This window comes from Fukomys damarensis, unplaced genomic scaffold, assembly GCF_012274545.1.
Source record: "Fukomys damarensis isolate Sample0158 unplaced genomic scaffold, DMR_v1.0_HiC HiC_scaffold_16, whole genome shotgun sequence".
NCBI lineage: Eukaryota > Metazoa > Chordata > Mammalia > Rodentia > Bathyergidae > Fukomys > Fukomys damarensis.
The window spans coordinates 15137423-15158881 of NW_022900928.1; the positions used below are offsets into that span (position 1 = coordinate 15137423).

The 21459-nt window shown below is 38.1% G+C and overlaps 1 protein-coding gene and 1 long non-coding RNA gene across 2 annotated transcripts in view; one reads left to right on the forward strand and one right to left on the reverse strand.

Moving 5' to 3' along the window:
- Pde3b (phosphodiesterase 3B) overlaps window positions 1-208 on the reverse strand; it is a 143801-nt gene extending 143593 nt beyond the window's left edge. Inside the window, exon 1 of the mRNA XM_019206193.1 lies at window positions 116-208. Coding sequence (XP_019061738.1) covers window positions 116-208 — 93 coding nt within the window. The remainder of the gene's footprint in view (window positions 1-115) is intronic.
- Window positions 209-16945: 16737 nt separating this feature from the next.
- The window catches only part of LOC104856069, a 38875-nt gene continuing 34361 nt past the window's right edge, over window positions 16946-21459 (forward strand). Inside the window, exon 1 of the long non-coding RNA XR_778551.1 lies at window positions 16946-17062. This is a non-coding gene — a long non-coding RNA (uncharacterized LOC104856069). The remainder of the gene's footprint in view (window positions 17063-21459) is intronic.

Consider the following 21459-nt stretch of genomic DNA (forward strand, 5'->3'; position numbering starts at 1 on the left):
CCTCCTGGGGCCTGGGGAGAGAATGTGTTTGTGGTCCCCAAGGGGTGTGCCCCATGGGGATAACTGAGCTGGGAGTGGCAGGGTGGGGGGAGTGGGGGACTGGGCCGCCTCTAACCTCAGGCTGCTTCAGGTTGGGCCCGGGGACTGTATGAGCAGAGCTGTGACCCAGGAAGCAGTGACCATGAAGCCAGGATGAAGAAACCCTCATTGCTGAGCCCAGGTCTGGCCTCAGTGTGAATTCTGGGGCTACCTAGCAGTCCTGGGACCTTTATTGTGGCTGAGAACCCTGGAGCATCCATGTCTGAGGAACCATTTGCAGTTGGAACTAAGGTCTGGTCTACTTTGCCCCTTTGCCATACATAAGCACTGGCTCGCATCATGTGTCCTCAGGCACAGCTAGATTTGCTGTCGCAAATGTACTCTCCAAATAGAAGGCTTTTTCACTGTAACAGCACGTTCTAGAGAGGGGCCGTGGGAGGGAGTCCCAGTGGTCCTCACCTAGACCACTTCCCAGTTTAGATCAACGGGCCTTCAAAGAAGCCAAATAAGATACTGTCTCAGAAGTACTGGTGAAACCAGCGACATTGGGAAACATGGGCTTGAAAGTGGGAAGAAAAGAACTTTGTTGTACCAAAGGATTGCTCTGGGATCTAACCAATCACAACTGCCTTAGAGAGTGAGCTGTATCCCTCACCCTTCAGCCTCCTGAGAGGCCTGCATTTCTCAAAGAGCTTAATTCCACATTTTTCCAAGAAGATGAGAAATCTTACTGTGTGGTAAATCCCACAAACGGGCCTATTTTTCACCAATTAATCTCTGCCCACAGTCATGCTCTAAACCAGACCGTTTTTGTATATGGACATCATTCAAATGCATAGCAGAAATTACTGCAGAATTAGAGTAAGAATTAGACCAAGATGACAAAATTCTTTCTTTTTCTCTGTATTTTATAAAAGAAAAATATTTAATCAGATTTTCTAAGAACTACCTAACTGCCTGTCCTAAAAAACAAACAAAAAAAAATCATTAGGTCTTTTTTTCTACCAGAAAATTGAAAAGGGGGGAAAAAAACCCTCATTTCAGCAAACTCAGTAAATACGTTTTTTAAAATCTATGCATAGAACTTAATCACCACCAGGTGAAGATTAAAGTAGGAAACTGAACTGATAAATTTGGAGTTTCAACGGACATAACAAAACTAGCACTAGCATAACTAAAATGTCCATTATTTAGTTCCTTTAGTAAATAATTTATTGATTGGAAAGTTAAGATCAAAGTTTTTTTTGCTGAATTTTTTTGGTACGGGGTGGGGGGGATAGAACTCAGAGCCTTGCACTTGTGAAGCAGGCAGCAGCACCACTGAGCTAAATCCCCAGCCCAAGAATTTTTTTTCTTTTTTTCTTAACCTGAAGTTGTCATGTGAGATAAGATAGGCTAGGACAGGAATGGTACTGGAAAGAGTAGTGAACTAGAAATCCAGTTTCTTGAGTTTTGGTTCTAGCCTAGACATTTGTACCTTGACATTAAGCAAATCATGTTTACAGGCTCCTTTCTTCTCAACTGTAAAATGAAGCAACCTGATTTAGATGACTTAAAATCCTCCTGCTCTTAAAAGTCTATAATTCCTATATGCCAAAACACATAAACGTCTTCAGGTACTTTCAGACTACCAAGAGAAACCTTTGAATTATTTGTGCCACCCAACTAAACCAAACTCTCCGTATTGACAAGTAAAAATAAAGGGGTTTGAGCCAGGGGTTTAGCTCAGTGGCGCCATGCCTGCCTTTTAAGCACAAGGTCCTGAGGTCAATCTGGTACCAGAAAAAAATAAAAAACAGATTTGTATTAAAGGACTGTTCTCTGGAAAAATAAAATTTCATGCACTCTTCATAAAATTATTTCTCAATTCTTTTTTTTCCTCATTGAGTTTATTGGTACATTTTAGGTATACAGTACAGTTACATTCATTATTGGGATCTTGTACCTTTACATGACAGATCTTGGTTCTCATTTTTTCCCCTTGTCCCTGCCCTCCCTTCACCCCTTCCTCCCCTCCCCATTTATAGACACTTTATTTCCATTTTTTCATTTTCTCCTATTTTTTTCTTTTCCCTTATTACCTTTCCCCTACCCTTCCCACTTTCCCTACACCTTTAGCCCTATTCCTATTTCACATTGTCAGTTACCTCACTAGGATCTTATGTACTATTATAGTTTTTCACACCAGAGAAACTATTCAGTATTTACACATGTGTGACTTATTTATTTCACTTAGGAGTATAACCTCAATATGTATCCATTTTCCTATGAATGAATCTAACTATTTCTCAATTCTGAAGCCTTCTTTCAGTAGTCACCATGATCTTCACAGGGCTAAAGCCCAAATCTCAATAACCCAGAATTGGACTGCATGCCTCTTAACACCTACCCAGCACCTGTGTGTAGTCTAAAATAAAATGTAAGAACATGGCCAAAGACCATCAGAGGTTACTTAACTAAAATATGCACAAAAAGAATGAGCTAGCTATGTTTATAGCAACTCCACTGTGTTTACAGTCTTTGTCAAAGATTATTACTAGACTGCATTTCTTACAGATCAAATTATTTAATTATTCTGCTAAACTTAACCAATCGATTTACTTAGCTCTTGTCTTTAGGTTCAAGAATTTATGACAATTATGTGTTGTGACAAAAAATCTAATATCCCAGCGTAATTTTCACTTTTCTCAGCACTCTGTTCTAGCTTCATTTTACCTTACTGCTTTCCCTCACATCCTGACCCATGATCATTTCACTTTCTAGTGGGCCTTTTCACTCTTCCAGTTTGGTCATCCATGAAATGGATCCTGGTGCTCACTACCTATTTCCCAAGTCATTCTGGTGCAGTGCAAACCCTTGTGTATCCTGGTCCTCAAGTTCCAAAGACCCAGAGTTGCCCTGTGTGATCATTTGAGGTGTGGGAATTTGTTTTGTTCCTCTTTATGTGTACCCACACCAGTAAGCCACTGATGCCCCAACTAACTATGGAAGAACCCTGCCTAGATCTTTTCAGTCTCATGGCCCAACACTCTGCCCTTAAACACTAATTTAGTGCCTGAGGACCTCCTTATCACTAACAGCTTGTAGATGACACCTGCCTCCCACCTGTCTTTAAAAGCACCACTTAGGACATCCTGTTACTGGGCTCATCTGGGACCTCTGGTGATCATTGGTACATTGGAAATTGCCCTCTCCATAAATTTCCTGTCCTCACCTTGAGACTTCATCCACAGAGAAGCCAAAGAATAACAGAGTCTTGTCCTATGTTTCATTCCCACTTCCCTCCACCCTTCTAACTTCTACCAAGTGTTACTCTCCATTCCCATGTCTTGTGCCTTTAACCTTTAAGACAGATTATTTCCTAACTCTAAAGTTCAGAGGTAAAAAAAAAATACATTTCTGAGCAATATTCCCAGAAATTCCAGAATCATATTTTAAAATGAGTCTGCCAGCTGTACCTCTGGTTACTTTATTATGGTTTTATCATTGAATACAAATGGGAAGGGATAGAACAGAAAGTTAGATGAGGTATTAGAATCTCTGTATTCATTATTGCTTGTGTAACAAAAATCACATAATCAGACGTCTGGAGATCTAAACTCAGGATGATTTATGAGGAGCAGCCTCTAAAGATTTGCTAAGGACAAGTGGAAAGAGGAGGGTAATAATGACCAGTTCTTTAAGAACTTTGTTTTGTTTTTTTGCTTTGTTTTGTTTTGTTTTTTTGAGGCAGTGTCTCCCTTTGTAGTTCAGGCTGGCTCTAAATTCACTATGTAGCCCAGGCTTGCCTCAAACTCTCTGTGATCCTCCTGCCTCAGCTTCCCGAGTGCTGGAACTACAGGTGTGTACCACAATGCCCAGCTAGAACTTATCATTATTATTCCTACTCTATATTGTCACCTTTCAACTATGGTTTTTCAAACATTTCTCAAAAGAAATGTTACACAAATAAAAGCAGACTACTCTTGTTTAAGTGGAGGTATCCAGACCCAGAACCTGACGATTGCACGTGTCTCTGGCACCTTCTATTCTCAACAAACCCTTCTTTCAAATCCCTGCCTCAAATTAAACCCTCTGAAATAAACCACAAAAAATGTATTTAAATTACATTTGGGAAAGTGCCTAGAATAACTGAGTACTCTTTCTAAATATAACTTTCCAAACGTCATTGATTATAACAGTCCTAATTTCTCATGGATAAAGATAGAAAGGGGCATTAAATTTTTAAATATCAAACATTCAGAAAAAGTCAGTAAGCTAATCAGTTTCATTGAGATTACAAATTTGTAAAACTAGCGCTGGGGATTTAGCTCAGCGGTTCGGTGGCCTGCCTCGCAAGTGCAAGGACCCGAGTTCTGATCCCCGGTACCAAAAAAAAAAATGAAACAAAACAAATTTGTAATACTAGTCTTTCCTTAAATTACATGAAAATCTTGTATGGTTTTAGAAGAATAAAAAATTAACATTTACATTGGAAAATAAAAACATACTAGGTTTTCTTTCTCCTAGTCAGCTGTCATCAAGAAAGGACAATTCTGTTTTCGATGTGCAGTGGCAACTCTGCTTCCCACGTATGTTACAAAGCATAATTTCCTGCTGGGGATTTACCTCAGTTCTGCTGCCTGCCTCGCAAGTGCAAGGACCCTAGTTTGATCCCCACTACAAAAAAATAAAAAATAAAACATAATTTCCTGCCATCTAAGCCCCAACTCAGAATGAGAGGCTCCCTTTTACCCAGTCTTTAGTTCCTCTCAAGTACTTAGTGAGGGCCCACTATTTGCAGAACACCAGGCTGGATACTACTTAGAACATTAAAAACAACTGTAAAATGTTCTGTCAATATTTCTGCAGAGCTACAGCTTTAGATAGGAAATAGGGAACATGCATATAGTCTATGAAAGAAAATACACAAAATATCTGTTGGGGACAGAACTTCAGGGCTATTAAAAAATAAAATAATTATTTTCCAGAATGTCCCTACTGTGTGTTTGTGCATCACATTTTCATTATTTGTTTCTCCTCTATTAGTTCCAGTTCTCACCCTTACTGTGTTCCTTCTCCCCCAGTGTTTGTCCAGGTTACTGTCTTCCTACATCTCTCCCCTCTTTTCCAGTCCTATCTTTAATTCCCTTAATTCTTTTACTTCCTCTATACCACCCCTTTCCACCCACAGTTAATGTCTCCCTTAATGAATACTTTCATTTATTCAGCATTTATTAAGAGCCTGGCGTTGTGTTAACACTGATAGATGACAAAGATACAATGACACAGGTAGTTCCATGGGCAAATGGAAGTAGAAGAATAAAAAGACCACTAAACAGAGTGTAATAGGAGCTGGGACAGAGACATAAATAGGCTCAGTGTACTCTGGGAGCTCAGAGAAGAAGCACCTTCCTTAGACCTAGTGGGTAAGAAGCAGTGCTCTGGGTAAGGTGGAGCAAGTGATTCTTGGTACTGAAAAGAAAAAAATAGAAGTTACCTAAATATATGGAGAAAAGAGAACATGAGCAGAGGAAGTAAACAAGTGCAAAAATCTGGAGGTGTGCAGCCCTGGTGCATTTGGATATCTCCAAGCATCCTATAAAGTAAAAGAGGGCAAAGGGTAAAAGAATAAGGTATGAGGGGGCTAGAGAGATGGCATGACCCCAATATGGACCTGGAGCTTAGTGATACTATTTGTAATATAAAGATTTGTGTTGTTATCATGTATGTTTATTTACACGGCTACTTCTGCAGTAGACCCCTCAAGCACAGGAATTCTGTCTTACTCAGTTTTTGCTTGATCTTCCTGCCTAGAACAGTATTCAGCCTATGGCAGCGATGGTGAACCTATGGCACGCATGCCGCCACAGGCTGTTTGTATCATTGAAAGCTCTAAAAAGTTCGACATCACTGGCTTATGGCAAGTGCTCAAAAAATGTCAAGTATATGTGTATTTCTCAAGATCATTTTAATCAGACTTTTATTTGCACATCCTTTGAGTTTTTCTGTTCATTTCTTCTTTATCAGTCAATGACTTTTAATAGGAAATTTAAAATATAATTTAATAGAAAAAAGGTTTCTGGTTGTTGAAAAATATATTTAACATCCATTTTCACAAAAATCAGTATAAGAACACTTTTTCTTAGATTTACAAAACATATGCACATGTGTGTGATTGATTCATTTGCCAACATAAAATAAGTGGCTGATTTTTTTTAATTTTAATTCAAGCCATAGTACCTGAATTTCTTTTGCTATGAAAGAATATATTCAGTACTTTAAGAATTTCTCTTTTCAGTTTCTAGTTTTCAGAGGAACAATTTTATCTGTGCCACACAAACTCGGTAATAGATTTTTAAAAATATAACAATGGATAGAAGTCCTAAATCTATAACTTATTAATCTGAAATTTCCTGGATTTTTCGTTTTAACCCTAAAACCTGAACCTTGAACAATAAACAGCAAAGCAGACTCTTTCCAAGTTTCCCTGCTCCCTCCTTAGACAAGCAGTAGTTTCTTCAGCTCTGGCTATCCCAGGAGATCTGAAGGGTCACAGCCATAATGGTGGCAGCGTACCGTTGACACTGAACTTGTGGTTAATTGTGGAGTTCTGCCTCAAAACCACCTCACTACCACAAGCTGGATACTTGCCCAGGATGGTGACAAACTGCCAGGCTGAACAATCTACAAGAGGCAGCAAGAGCAAACTGCCTATTACCCCAGAGGGCAGTCTTTTCTGGAGTCCAAACGGAGCCAGCAGCAGGGCACACCAAAGAAAAACTTATAAATGTGTTTTATCCAATAAAGTTACTTAAAGTGTACACATATTATTTTGCAAGAGGAGCTCAAGAGAATTCATCCAATTCATTATCTAGCATTATCAAAATGAGAGACTTCTGTTCGTTAATAATTTTAATGGGGAAAGATTGGAACTAAAAGTGTAGTTAATATTACTCTGAACTGCTATGTAAGCCACCTACATATGATCATTGCAAATAATGTGTCTTTGTGAGTGTTACTGAGCAGCACACAGCAGCACAGCAGCTCTGGGAATATTATTGGAAAGGGAAAGCAGCATGATGTGAAGGAAAGAAACTTTAGCATTACTCTGATCTGGTGACTAATTTATAGCTGCATGACCTTTTAAGTTATTCCATGTCTCGTATTACCTACCTCATCTACGAAATGGAGATACCAGTAGCCAGATGTTAGGGTTATTATTATAGATGAAATCACATGTGTAAAGTAGCTAACAATGAGTAGATGCTCAGTAAATGTAAATTAGTTTATTTTTCTTACATTTACTCTGCCCCCTGACCCTCCCCCACCCCTGCAAGACTTTCCAGTATTCTATTAATTCTGAGTTTTTCCAAGAAGATCTTCAGACTGTTCATCTGTTTGACTCTCGAGGCTTTCAGTGATTTTTTTATTGGTTCATGTTCGCAGTACATAATGAATACATTCCTTGTGGGGGATTGGTACATATACATAACACACCTTAATTATTTTTTAACACACCTTTAATTATTTTTGGGGGGGTACCGGGGATCGAACTCGGGTCCTTGCACTTGCGAGGCAGGCCAACACCTTAATTATTTTTAACACACCTTAATTCTTTCTTTCATTCCCTTCTTCACTCCTTCCTACATTCCTCCATCTCTTGGTCCCCTTTGGCCAAAGACCTATCTCCCTATTTCCTGTTATCTTTCATTGATAGTATCACTTTGAGTACTATTTCATTCCACTAAGTCTTCGACTTCCAAACTTCATAATCAAATAAATAAGTTAGCAGCTCTCGTTCATCACAGATGATGAAATGATCAAAGAGTTTAATACCTCTACGTCAATTGCTATCAAAGGAAAAAATGTTTAATACATTAATTTGATGGAATGGCTACATATCATCATTAACTGGGCTAGAGATAAAGATTGGAAGCCTAGAGTAGACAGGTAGAAATGGAATGTGGGGAGAAAAGGAGAGATCCCTATATATAAAGACAAGTAAAAAGAATCAGTTTTTAAACTCTGAGGAATATCCACATATAAGAGACAAGGAGCAAAAGAATTGCTCAAAAAATGACTATAAAGAGTAGCAAAGGGAGAGAGGGAATAAGGGATTTTAACTGATCTAGATGTGTTATATGTATGCGCCACTTCCCGAAAACAAACACCACTCTTCTGTATTGCAAACATTCACTAAAAGAAAGAAAGAAAACAGGGCCAGGGGTTTAGCTCAGTGGCTCTTCCACCTGCCTCACAAGCACAAGGACCAGAGTTTGATCCCTGGTACCAAAAAAAAGAAAAGAAAAAGAAAGAAAACAAGTAGCAGAGCTTAAAAGAGAAGCAGGCAGGAGTGGTCACAAACCAAAATGAGAAAAGTTTCTAGAAGGGGATAAAACCAAAAAATACCATATTCTAAAAGGAGGAGGACAGGAAGTATCCACAGAAAGTCATTAGTGGCCTTATGTAGAGTAGTTACCATAGTAGGAAATAAAGCCAGATTGCAGTGGGCTGAGGAATGAATTAATATTTATGCAACACTTAATACTTTATGTTGACATTAATAAATAGGTTTAACTCTAGAAAGTTAGTCAAGAAAACACTTTACCTTTAGCTTTGTCATTATTTTTATTAGTTTAAGATTTAAAAAGCATAATTTAAATAGCTTATTGACACAATAGTAAGTTCACACACACCCATTTTTCTCCTGTACAAAAAAATTTTAATGATAGATCTCCCTTAATGTGTATCAGTAGTTTTTCTATGTCTTTATTAACAAATTTTATAAACTAATACTTTCTTTGTATTCACAGTGACATCCTACATAATATAATAGTGAGATTGTAGATTCTATAAATGCAGACACAAATGGAAATATCTAACAGCTGAGGGAGGCTTTTTTTTTCCTCATTAAGTTTATTCGTACATTTTAGGTATACAGTACAGTTACATTCATCACTGGGAACTTGTACCTTTACTTGACAGATCTTGCTTCTCATTTTTCCCCATACCCTGCCCTCCCTTCACCCCCTCCTCCCTTCCCTATTTACAAAAACTTTATTTCCATTTTTTCATTTTCTCATGTTTTTTTCTTTTCCCTTATTTCCTTGCCAATACTCTTCCCAATTCCCCTACACCTTTAGCCCTTTTCTTCCTATTTCACATTGTCAATTATATCATTAGGATCTTATATACCATTATAGTTTTTCACACCAGAGAAACTATTTTGTATTTACACATGTGTGACTTATTTATTTCACTTAAGAGTGCGACCTCAATATGCATCCATTTTCCTATGAATGACTCTAGTTTCTCATTTTTATGGCTGAGTAGTACTCCATTTTATAGAAAAACCACATCTTCTTTATCCAGTCTCCAACTGATGGACAAATGGGCTGTTTCCAAGTTTTAACTATTGAAAACTGTGGAGGCTTTGTTTTAAATTGAACAGCTACCCAACTTCAAAGATCATCTGAGTCTAATATTTTTGTCTTATGCCCCTTTGAAGTCAGTTAAACCTCTTTATTTTGAAGATTCAGGTGGTAAGATCATTTAAATGGTCTTGTTCAATATTCTTTGTTTAAAGTCACTACATATTTTCCCAGCACTGGAAATAGTAAATAACCAACTAGATATCTAATTAAAAGCTAAATATAAACTGTATATTTAAAATATTTCTTAATGTTTGGTCAGATAATTCAGACAAAACTAAGAGTATTTTATATCCTTTTCTTGCTAAATAACTAGGATTAACTGCAGTGCTTCAGTTCTTAACCTAACATCAATCTTCACTAGAATTATGCTTGGATTTTTCCCAGTGACAACTCTCTAGCATAGTTTGGTGCTTTGGTAACTATATTAAATGTAAGTGCAAACTGAAAAATAACAAGAGCCTTATATAAGTTCAAGGCTTTATACTGTATTTTGGGGACGTGTAATCATATTTGAAAGGATGACTAACATCCACTCTAATATGAACAAGACTTTAAACAAATCAAAACTATGGGCTTTTAACCAATAAACCTTGTGGGCATAGATGATTTTATTCCTTAGCGACCCTCCTTTTTACAGGTGAAAACATTTACACAGATTTTCCCTGTTATAACATCTCAAATGTTATCCGGACCAGCAACCCACTCTCTTTAAACAAATACCAGCCAACCAGGAAACCATGAGGTTTTATTGTGCTATAAAACAGACATTTTCAAACATTCATAGGCATGAGCCTGACTAAATCCTTACTAAAAAATACTTTCAAAATAAACTATGGGTTCCAAGTTCCTCTAACAATTGAAATTCCTTCATCCTTCATTAGTCTTGCTCTCTAGCTCTTTCTTCTAAAGCAGCGATGGTGAACCTTTTAGAGCTTTCCATAGTAACAAACAACCTGCTGCAGCATGCATTCCATAGGTTTTCCCACACCATTCTAGAGCTACTTTTCAGGCATTTTCTTCAGCCACACGCTCATAGTAAGAACTAATGGCTATGCTGCTCTCTGCTTATTGAGATATGAGTGGAGAAAAATGTTAACTTTATTCCCTGCGTGCATTCACATTTGTCAAAGTTCTGTTCCAAACTTTCCGGTATCCTACTGACGCCTAAGTCATGACCTATTCTTGTATCGTGAGACAGAAAGCCTGAACTTTACAAAGATGGGCTTCACTTTGAAAAAACAGATCCCCTTTGTCTCCAATCTGCAAATGTTTATTGATTTAGATGCTATTGTGCTAGACACCCTTAGGCAATTTGTGTTGCATGCATGTGTGTGTCACATGTGTGTGTGAGTATTGGGATGGGATGTAAGCAGTCAGTGGAGAACAGGACATAGATAAATAGCTGTAATAGAAAACAGAATATCCTGTCAGGCATGGTGGCGCATGCCTGTAATCCCAGCACTTGGGAGGGTGAGGCAGGAGGATCACTGTGAGTTCAAGACCAGCCTGGGCTACATAGTGAGTTCCAGGTCAGTCTCAACTACGTAGTGAGACCCTGTCTCAAAAAAAAAAAAAAAAAAAAAAAAAAAAGTATGTCCTAAGAAATAGCCAGGTTGCACTGAGGATCAAGGAAAAATATCGAGTAGGATGGATTTCAAATCTGTCTTAAAGAATGAGTAGTATTTAAAAGTAAAAGGGGGTGGCATTGTAACAAATTCATCAAAATGAAAGTGTTCATGGGACCATTGTTTCATCAGAACATAAAGCTCTCTAATTCTCACAACAATGTACAGGTACCAGTAATTTCACTTTACATGTGGGAAAATTTAGGCACAAAGAGATTAAGTAATTTGACAAAGACTGCATGTGTAGTAATTGGTGGGCCCAGAATTGGAACCCAGACCCTGTGACTCCAGAGCTCCTGTGTGCTTTTCATTGCATCAGTAATTACTAAACTTTGGTACACAAGAATCAGCCAATTTATTACTTGTTCCCAAATGGGAAAGAATGCAGATTGCTGAACCCCAAAGATTCTTGATCAGTAAACCTAAGATGGGACTGAGGAATCTGCATTTCTACCAAGCATTTCCTGTAGCACTGATGCAGGAGGTCCAGGAGCTACATTTATCCCGAGGTAAACCAACACAGTTTTGAACAAGACCTAGAATAGGATTATACCTACTTAAGGATGAGCACTATGGACTGAACTGTATTCCTCCAACTGATTCATTGTAGCTATTATAGCGAATTTGTTGTATTTAGAAGTAGGACTGTTAAAAGAGGGAATATAAGGTTAAATTAGGTCATCATAGTAGGGCCTCAATCCAGTATGACTGATAACCTTGTAAGAGGAAGAGACCAGGGACACACATAGCCAGAGAAAAAACCATCTTCAAGCCATGGAGAGAGGCCTCAGAAGAAAATAAACCTGCTGATGCCTTGCTCTTGGATTTCCAGCATCCAGAAATATGAGAAAATTAGTTTTTGTTGTTTAAACTCACCTGTTTATTGTATTTTGTGATGGCAGCCCTAATAAACTAATAATGTGAGCTAAATTAACTTCCTGCTTCTCATGTATATATGTCATACATCAAGCATTATTCTAAACAAGATCATCACTGTCATAAAAGGTTACATCTCTGTGGCTTTTTATAATTTATAAAGCCTTTCACATGCTGTACTGTATTTGAACTTTGTAATGGCCTATGAGGTAACTAAAATGCAATAAGCCAGTAGGTTTCTCAGAAGTTGTAGAGCTGAGTTCAGCTTTTTATTTGTGATCCCAAATATTAAGCTTATTCTTCCTGTATCACATACACACATATGCATCTGTGGAAATGCCTCTCTTTATCTGTAGAAAATAAATACTTTTACTTCTATTTTCTAGCTAAGTAAGATATGATTCAGGAACTCAAGAGATGTGCCCAAATGTCAATAGCAAAGATGAGCTCTGAATATTGTGCAAGATTCCTAATGTTAAGTTGGTTTCTTAAACAATTTAAGAGGCAGTAACAAACTGTTTCCATTTATATGGATTAAGATTATGCTTTTGATCCTTTAGGGCACTTTTAAGTGGTTTTCTAATAGTGGAATAATTTTTCTCAAATGCCAAGTGATAAAAATTCACAAAATGCCAGACTGCCCAAGTGAGTACAACTTAAGTAATGATAAAAACTGTAAAGAGAAAAGAGCAGTTAAAGAAAGAGAAACTGATTTCTTTACTTCAATTTTCTTTTCTTTTGCTAGCACTTTCTATTTAGGTCAGTAAAAATAAAGAATTTTAAAGTTGGCTTTTACAGAAAATAATGTCAGTATTGCATAAGAAATTTATAGAGATCCAATACAGGAAAGCAGACTTCGAGTCTGTCTTCTTCCACCATTTTCTTACTGGCTAAAGTCTCATTTCTCCAGTAGCATTGTTAGCCTGAGTCCTCTGAGACACAGGTGTCAAGACAGAATTAGATAGGCAAGAGACTGATGAAGGGAAAAGTCCCGGGGAAGGCTAGAGGGAAGATAGCCAGAGAAAGTGCCAAGAGACTGTGATGCAATTCTGATGCTAGTGAAAGAGTGGGAAGCAAAGAGAATTAGGGAGAAAGATCCCTAGACTACAGCATAGTTCTAAGGAACATTAAACCCGGCCAGTGCAGGATCTTCAGGCAAAAATGACTTGTTAAAGAGTCTCTCGTCCCAGTAATGGAATCCCTGCTGTATGGGTATGAACCTACTGTATCCCTGCTGTCCCTGGAGAAGCCCAAGGCAAAACAGAGATGGATCTAAAAGCTAAGAGCCCAAAATTAAATTTTAGCAGCACATTTTCATTTTCATGGTTGCTTCTTGTTTTGGACAGATATGCTGCTCTCTGCAGTCTTAGGAGACAGATTTTCCCATGGGCCTCACAGGGAAAACATAGGAGAAACAAGTTAGTGAGATGAACCAGAGACCCCAAGGCTGCAGTTAGGCTCAAGACTGTGACTGATACTCGTTCTCTCCCATTCTGTTATCCATTCTAATGCCCCTGAACCTCAGCTACCACCTTGCAAGTCCTGTTTTCTTACCTATGTGACCCAAACTTGCTTCTTTCCTGTGGGCATGAACCCTTGGCAGTCTTTCAAGTAAGACTTGTTACACATGTCTATTTATAGTTCTGATGGACCCAGGAAGTATCAGGAGGAGATTTCTAAGACAGTAGATATAGAGATACACATATTCATTTGTTGCTAGCTCTGTGGTATAGCACTGTCTCTTCCTAATGAGGGTTGATTATCCCTGCTACCATACGACTGTTCTTGCCTCCCAGTCTTTGGACACAGGAGTCCAAAATGCTGTGATGGTATCCATAGCTTGTGGTTCAAGAAGGCACTTGTTTTATCCCTAGCAAAGGTGTATTCCCTCTGGGGAACTTCAGCCCTCCAGAGTCCAGAGTTCCAAATGTGAAAAGCACATAGTCCCCCAGCAAAGGTTCATGGGAGTAATGGTGAGTGGGGCCATTCCTCTAATTCCACCCACTGTAGCCATTGTGTTGTTTTTGTTGTTCTTTTCTTTTCTTTTCTTTTTGTTTTTGTATTAGGGAGTAAACTCAGGACCTTGCACTTACCAGGCAGGTGTGATGCCACTGAGCTAAATCCCCAGCCCACCATTGTGTTCTCATTAGAGCCGTGGTACCGTGTAGAGTTCTCTGCCTTAGCTCAGATTCCCAATGTCAGCTATTACCATTGCAGCAATGCCTCTCCCAAGCTTGTACCTACAGGTAAAACGGGGCCAAAGGAGAAGGGTTTCTACACAGCCAGCTGATGGAAGATGAAAAATACTGAACTCTTCACTACAAGTGATGGCCTTTAGATAACTGTTCCAGTTGTCTCTGAAACTGTCTGCTCCTACTTGATGTTATATATACTCTGGTTTCTCTTCAGATCATATAAATCTTTCACCTTTTACTAAATGATGTTATATATGATATGGCTAGTGCTCGTGAGGTCATGGACTCAACCTGCATTTCCTTCACTGTGAAGTAGATCACATGTTCAGATGTTATATTGTGTGAGATGCCATACCCAGAGGTCAGGCCTTTTTTAAGCCCTTGGATTTTGGAGCTAATTGTATTGTAAGCAGGAAAGAGAAGTCTGTAACCAGAATAGATGTCTATTTCTGTCAGGTCAAATCCCTAATTCTTGTAGTCAGCTTACACCAAATAGCTAGTGGTCTTATCAACATTGGTCTCTATTGCTGACAGGCTGGACATCCAGGAACAGCTGAAGCTACTTTAGCCTTGGTAATGGTAAGTCCATACTACTAGGCCCATGAATAGCCTGTTTCTGCCACCACAGCTACCTTGTTCATGTGATGATCATAGCAATTCCAGGATAACCACAGCAACAAAAGCTGGTTTATATCAACTAGTCTGCTTATTATGGTGAAAGCATCTGGAATAGTTTCTTGATGCCATGAGGTTTCCAAGAAAAATGCAAAACTCAAAAACTCATCCACCTCTCTCTCATGGTAGTTGTTTTTTGTTGAGCCATAATGTGTGTCACAAAACTATTCCTGTTCATCTACGTGCCTTTATCCTAGAACTTCCTGTCTCCAATCTTGTAATTCTTTTCATTCTAGGTCCTTTAGCAGACACTAGGCAATTGGCCATTATGCAGGCCTGTAAATAGTGGGGCACTTCTCATTCCACAATATGTTGATGACTAGATGCCTTTTTCACAACTCCATTCACTGTGAGGATTTTTCTTCTCTATTGTTTTTCAAGGCTTTCCTTGAATATGGTTGTAATGCAACCATACTCCATTTTTAGCTTGTACTTGCATATAGCATAGACTCACTCAAAGACCAAATGGAGGCTTTCCTTCTCTTTCACTTGGTCAGTAGAACTCCCCGTGTGGCCACAGGATGAAGGGTGCTGTGGGAATTGTTGTGAGGGACATGCTAGTATGCTCTACTTGCTCATGCATTTTCCTGTTTTCATTGTCCTGCTCAGGCTCAGTTCCAGGTGTGTCTTTCCATATTACAGCAGACTACCACTAGGCCTATACAACTTAGTGATTTGGCGTATACAACAGATCCCACCTTATAATGTGCAATTTTAGACCCACAGTCACTATGTGCCCCCACCCATTGACTCTCACTCCCAGTAGCTTACCAAGGACCATTCCTCAAAAGACACAATTCTATGCAGCAAATGTCATGGCCTTGCACCACAATCACAGGGGCCTGCATTGCTGTTCTTCCAATGGGAGTTACCATAAAACACTGCACCTTTTCCCACAACCTCCAATACCTTAAAATCTGCTCTATTGTATGGCCCAAGTGGCAGAGCTGCATTGTAGCCTAGACCTGCTCACTCACAACTGACAGCTTTCCATGTCACTTGATATATGAAGGATTTGTATGTTTGGAATGTGTTGCTTCCAGAAACCAGAGACTTACGTGGTACATTATTCTCTTTTTGGGATAACAAATGAAAACTATATCAATTTTATTTTTACTTTGAGAAAGGCATATCTTGTTGTGATTTTGACCACTGGGTCCCTAAAAATCTATTCTCCTCTCAAATCCTTGAATCTCCATAGGATTTATCACCAATCCTCTGGGACACTATGTCTTATCAAAGCCTTTAGCATATTAGGCCCTTCTTGTTCACCCTGAACAAAATCAGCAGGATGCCATGGAAATATACTCTATCAGTGGACTGTCCACACAGTCCTTATCTGTTCATATCTGACGTGCTTGATGAGGGGGAAGGGAGTACAGAATGGGTAGTAGAAAAAGGTAGTTATAAATACCACATAACCACTTACAGAAATGAGGATTGTAATTGTCATGATTTTTTATTTTCTTTTTTAGTATCATTTTTCATATATTCATATATATTAAGCGATACCTTTGTTTTCTTTCTTTGTAACATAGCGTTACTGGCACTTAAGCATTATTAAATCTACATTATAATATTCCAATTATAGAATGTCAGGAAAAGAGTAAGCATCACTCAGAGAAAAACTTTGTCTTTTATTCTAAAGAGGGAATTTTGTTTTCATTTGTATCACATTGGGCATAATTATGAACCTACCATTGTATCTGGAGATTAGGTATGGTTTAAGGAGATGTATCTTGTTGTCAAATTGACAAGGTGCAGATTATGATCATGATAGATTAACTTGACTAGAGTAAGAACCACCCAGCAGATTAGTGAAGTTCTTGGTGTGTCTGTAGATGATTGGCATGTAAGCCTGCAAATTGAGAAAGGAAGATCCTCTCTAGCTGTGGGTAACACCAACCAATAGGTTGATGGCTTGGACAGAATAAAAAGAGAAAGTAAAAACAAGTGCCTCATTTTAGAAGAACTCCAGCCTTCACTCTTGTCTTTGGTCATTGGTCTCCAGTTTCTTCAGCCTCCCAACACAGACTCACATGTATGACTACAGTGAACTTTCAGGCCTTTGACCATCACCCGTTGCTGCAGCCTTGATCTCTCTTGTTCTGCAGCTGCTGTCTTCTTTGGCTCAGATGTTACTGGATCCTCTGTCACTTCAGCACTGGGACCATTATGGATACTTCAGCCTCTGATTCTGCAGATGGCCATTGTGGACTCTTCTGCCTCTGACACTGTAAGCCTCCCTAATAAATCCCTTTGTATAATTTTACATATATTTCATATTAATTCTATTCTAGTGAATGCTAAGATAGATTTTGTTACCAAAGAAGTGGGCTTGTTGCTGTGACTGTACCTGACTGTGTAGTGTAGAAATTTTTGAAACTATAATTTATGGGAGGAATTTGTAAACGTTTGGAGATGTAAGCTAGAGAAGCCCTACACTGCTGTAAGTCAAACTTGATGGAGAGGGAGAGAAGGGAGAAAAGGAGGAGGAGGGGAGAAGAGTAAAAGACAGGAAAAGGGAAGAGAGGGTTGTGGAGGGGAAGGGAGAAGAGGAACAGAGAGGAAAGGAAAAGAAAATTACTTATAGGGCCAGTGATGTAGCTCAGTGGCACCACATCTGCCTCGCAAGTGCAAGGTCCTAAGTTCAATCCCTGGTACCAGAAAAAAAAAAAAGGAAGAAAAAAGAAAGAAAGAAAGAAAAGAAAGAAAGAAAGAAAGAAAGAAAGAAAGAAAGAAAGAAAGAGAAAGAAAGAAAGAAAGAAAGAAAGAAAGAAAGACATTTAACCTAATGGGCAAAAAAGGTGGTTACCATGAGCCAATTCACAACAGGACTGCTATTTTTAATAACATTTCATATAATCTCAAAGTTGAAATTCTTGACAAATGCTTTCAATAATAACATAAAACCCAAGCTTCATATAAAGTCATTGCATCTGTGCTCACTAATAATTTCACAAAATGATACTTTCTGCTACCTAAATGTCTGTTTCTATAGAAAAACAGATAAATAGTACATTCTCATTTTTTATCTCATGCATAGGTCATTATAAGAAAAGGTACACAAAAATACAAGACTATAATGCAGATCACGCATACATTTCTAGTCTTCATTAGGGCAAATATTATTTTTCTTGCACAATACTGTGCTTTGAGAGGATTCAAAGCCACTGTCATTTGGCATTAGCTTAGTGACCCCATTTTAAATAATATGATAACTCTCAGGGTACTGCCAAGTATCATAAAACTTTCCAACACTTGTCACAGCCAGAGCTGTGAAATAATTCCAAAGTCACTAAGCAGGAATTCACACTTGCTACTTTTAAGAGAGCTAGGAAGGGGGTCATTGAACAAGATCTAAACATGGGTTCTTTCATCTTAAAAGAGGCTAAGCCACCATGACAAGTCTTCCACTCTGTTATTAATATGCCATCTCACAAGTAGGCTTAGATGACCTCAAAACTTAGGAAATTGCTGTTGCTTTCTTGGCAGTATCTCTTTTGTTGTAGAACCTTCCAAAACAGTCACCAGATTGAATTTATTCTGCTAGTGAGTCAGTTGCTTGTTAGCACTTTTGACATCCAGATGGTTTAAGACAAAGGCGACCAGGGATAATTCCCAAGTGTGACCAGTGGAAACTCTCTTTTGCTGAGGGACTCTAGTCTACTGGGCTGTGGGCCAGAGCCTGAGTTTCTTTCACAACATCTCAAAACTGCTGTGGCCTTTTCTATAACCCTTGTAAGTCAGGTCACCTGAGAGGCCAAGAGTTAAACTGGCTGTACAGCCTGAACTGTGAAGGTTGAATTTGAATGGGCCAATAGCCTGGATCTGTTACATGAATAAACAGAATCATTCAGCCTTGGGACCCTATAAAGTTAAGTCAATATTAGTTATAGAGGAAATCCTGTTTATTCTTTCTTCTGTTGTAGTTGCTTTTTAGAAAGAACTCAAGTAGAGCTTTTTAGCCATTATAATGCAAAAAAAACCCCACCCTTTAATACACAGAGAACACACACACACACACACACACACACACACTAGTATTTGTAACCAAACAGAAAGCAAATCACTGTTGTCTTTGCTATTGGGTACACAAGAATTAAAAGTGTTTACCCAATATTGTTGAACTATAAAACTTACAGTGCCTCTATTTGTGAAATGGGAAATGCTCATCTAGGTTCTGATGCTGTGTAGTTGCCTTATCATGATTATTAAGATAAAAATAAATGATTTGTATTAAAACCTTCTGGTTCTGCTTATTTGGGACAAATTTCTGCCAGTAATCATTGCCTAAAAATTACATATAACGGGGCCTTAGTAATCCAGTGTTTAAACTGCTGAAGAACTAGGACAGTGATTCCCAACCCCTTTGAAGTTGTGACACCCTATTTTGTTTGTATGATTTCACAACTTATCCTTTCTCTCATATGATTCTCATATACCCAAGGGAAAAAATTAATCTACTATATGTATTTTAAACATTTAAATAAATTTAACAACATTATTTTGCTTTAGGATTTTCTTTATTGGTTCATTTTCCTTTATTGTTACCTCTTTTTGAAGTCTTAGCCATAATAAAGCTTAAGCCAGAATTATCCTCTTTTCCTGCTGTATTCTTTTAGCTCTTTATGTAAATCTACAGAGTCTGCCCAAAAGCATGTATACACACTTGAGGAAAGAAAAACAGGGGCTAGAGATTTAGCTCAGTCGCACTGCTCCTGTCTCTCGAGTGCATGGTCCTGAGTTTGATCCCAGTACAAAAGAAAAGAAAAGAGAAATAGTATAATGTTTTTCAACAGATGGTGTTACCTACATATAAGGGACCCTAGAGCATGTCATATATCTCACAAAATCCATTACACTGCCAGCCCTTATTACTTAGTAGTCCTCAGAGGATAGTTTCTGAATTTATGAATCAACAGTTAGTGACTACAGGAATGTTGGTTCATTGGAATAGGAGGACCATGTGAAAATTAGTAAATGAAAGCAAGTTGACAAAAATTGTCCTGTAATATAACAGAAGTCTAGTTTTAGAGAATTGGGGTTTGCTGAGGTCATTCTGAAATATTTACTTCTGTGTCCTGATCACAAATGACTGTTTTTAGATGCTAGTGATTTAGATAATTCCATATAATACTCCCAGAAATGTTACCTGCTTCAAAATATGTATGCTTAATTGGTATAGGAAACATGTTACATTTTGATAACTCTACTGAGAGACTAAAATAACTGACAAATTTTGAAATGACCATTGGTAGTAAGCTTCAGTGATTATGAAAAAGGCAATAAAAATATCAGGGCAATTTGACAAGCTGCTGTGGTTCAAACAGATGTTAGAGGTAGGCAAAGTTCACAAATTATGTCAATGAAGCTGGATTCCATTAAGTCAATAAGTAACTAAGGAAATAGTTAATTGAGATACAATCTCAAATGAGAAAAACAGGATAAATTAAAGAAGAAAGAAAAATAATCACATTTCTCGATAGTCACACGCTATCAGATGGCAGAATCTGATGCCTGGAAGACAAATCAGGCATATTCCAAAATGGAAAAGAAGGCCATGGGCTAGGTTATGTATAATTCTATAAAAGCAGTCAAATGGGAATCTTTCTGAAAAACACACGATGTCCTCACAGAAGAGAATTGCCTAAAAACAATTTGAACATAGTTCCTATGCTGCAAGCATAACCCGCTTAAAGTCAGACAGCTAGTAATTTGCAAGGTGGGCTCCTAAAATCGGGTTGACATCAAAGCTCATGTCCTCTGTACTGCACTTATTTCTGCCAAACAAGGGACAGTCAAGGTACGTGCTGAACTGCCAAGTTGTGTTTTTCCTTGTACCTTTGCGAATCTAACCTCAAATATATATCCAAATAATTGGGTTTCTGAATTGAAACTGAGTAGCTGAAGTTCTGAAGCAACTAATCTGTTTCTAAGCTAACAACTAATCTTCGTGGGCACTAAATTCTTCTCTAATAGATGACTGGATAAAGGAAAACATGGTGTATAAATGAGGCATAGCCATATGGAAAGAGAAATCATTTGCTGGAAAATGGATGAAACTAGAGACCATCATGTTAAGCAAAACAAGCCAGAAATAAGGCAGAAAGTTAAATACCGCGTGTTTTCTCTTATATAAGCAATCTAAAAATAAATTTTAAATAAATAAAGAGAGATGACAAGAATTAGAAGGTAGACTTCAACAATCAGGAAGTGGATGAGGGAAGGAGAGAAGGGAGAGGAATAATGAGGGTGAAATTAATCAAAATATGGTATATACATGCATCAATATACGGAAATGAATCTTACTATTCTTTTTACTAATATACACAATAAAAATTCTTCTCTGAGACAAATGTCTATTTATTCATTTGATCCATAATAAAGGCATTACTTCTCAAAGGGTAATATAATGTAGTGGTTAGTGTATAAACTTTGAAACCAAACTGGTTTATACCCTGAGTTTGTCACTTAATAGCCATGTGACTTTGGGCAAGTTGCATAATTTCTCTGTGCTTCAATAAAACTAATAGTGGCCAGGGATTTAGCTCAATGGTTCCGCTGCCTGCCTCACAAGTGCAAGGTCCCAAGTTCGATCCCAGTACCAAAAAAAAAAAAAAAAAAAAAAAA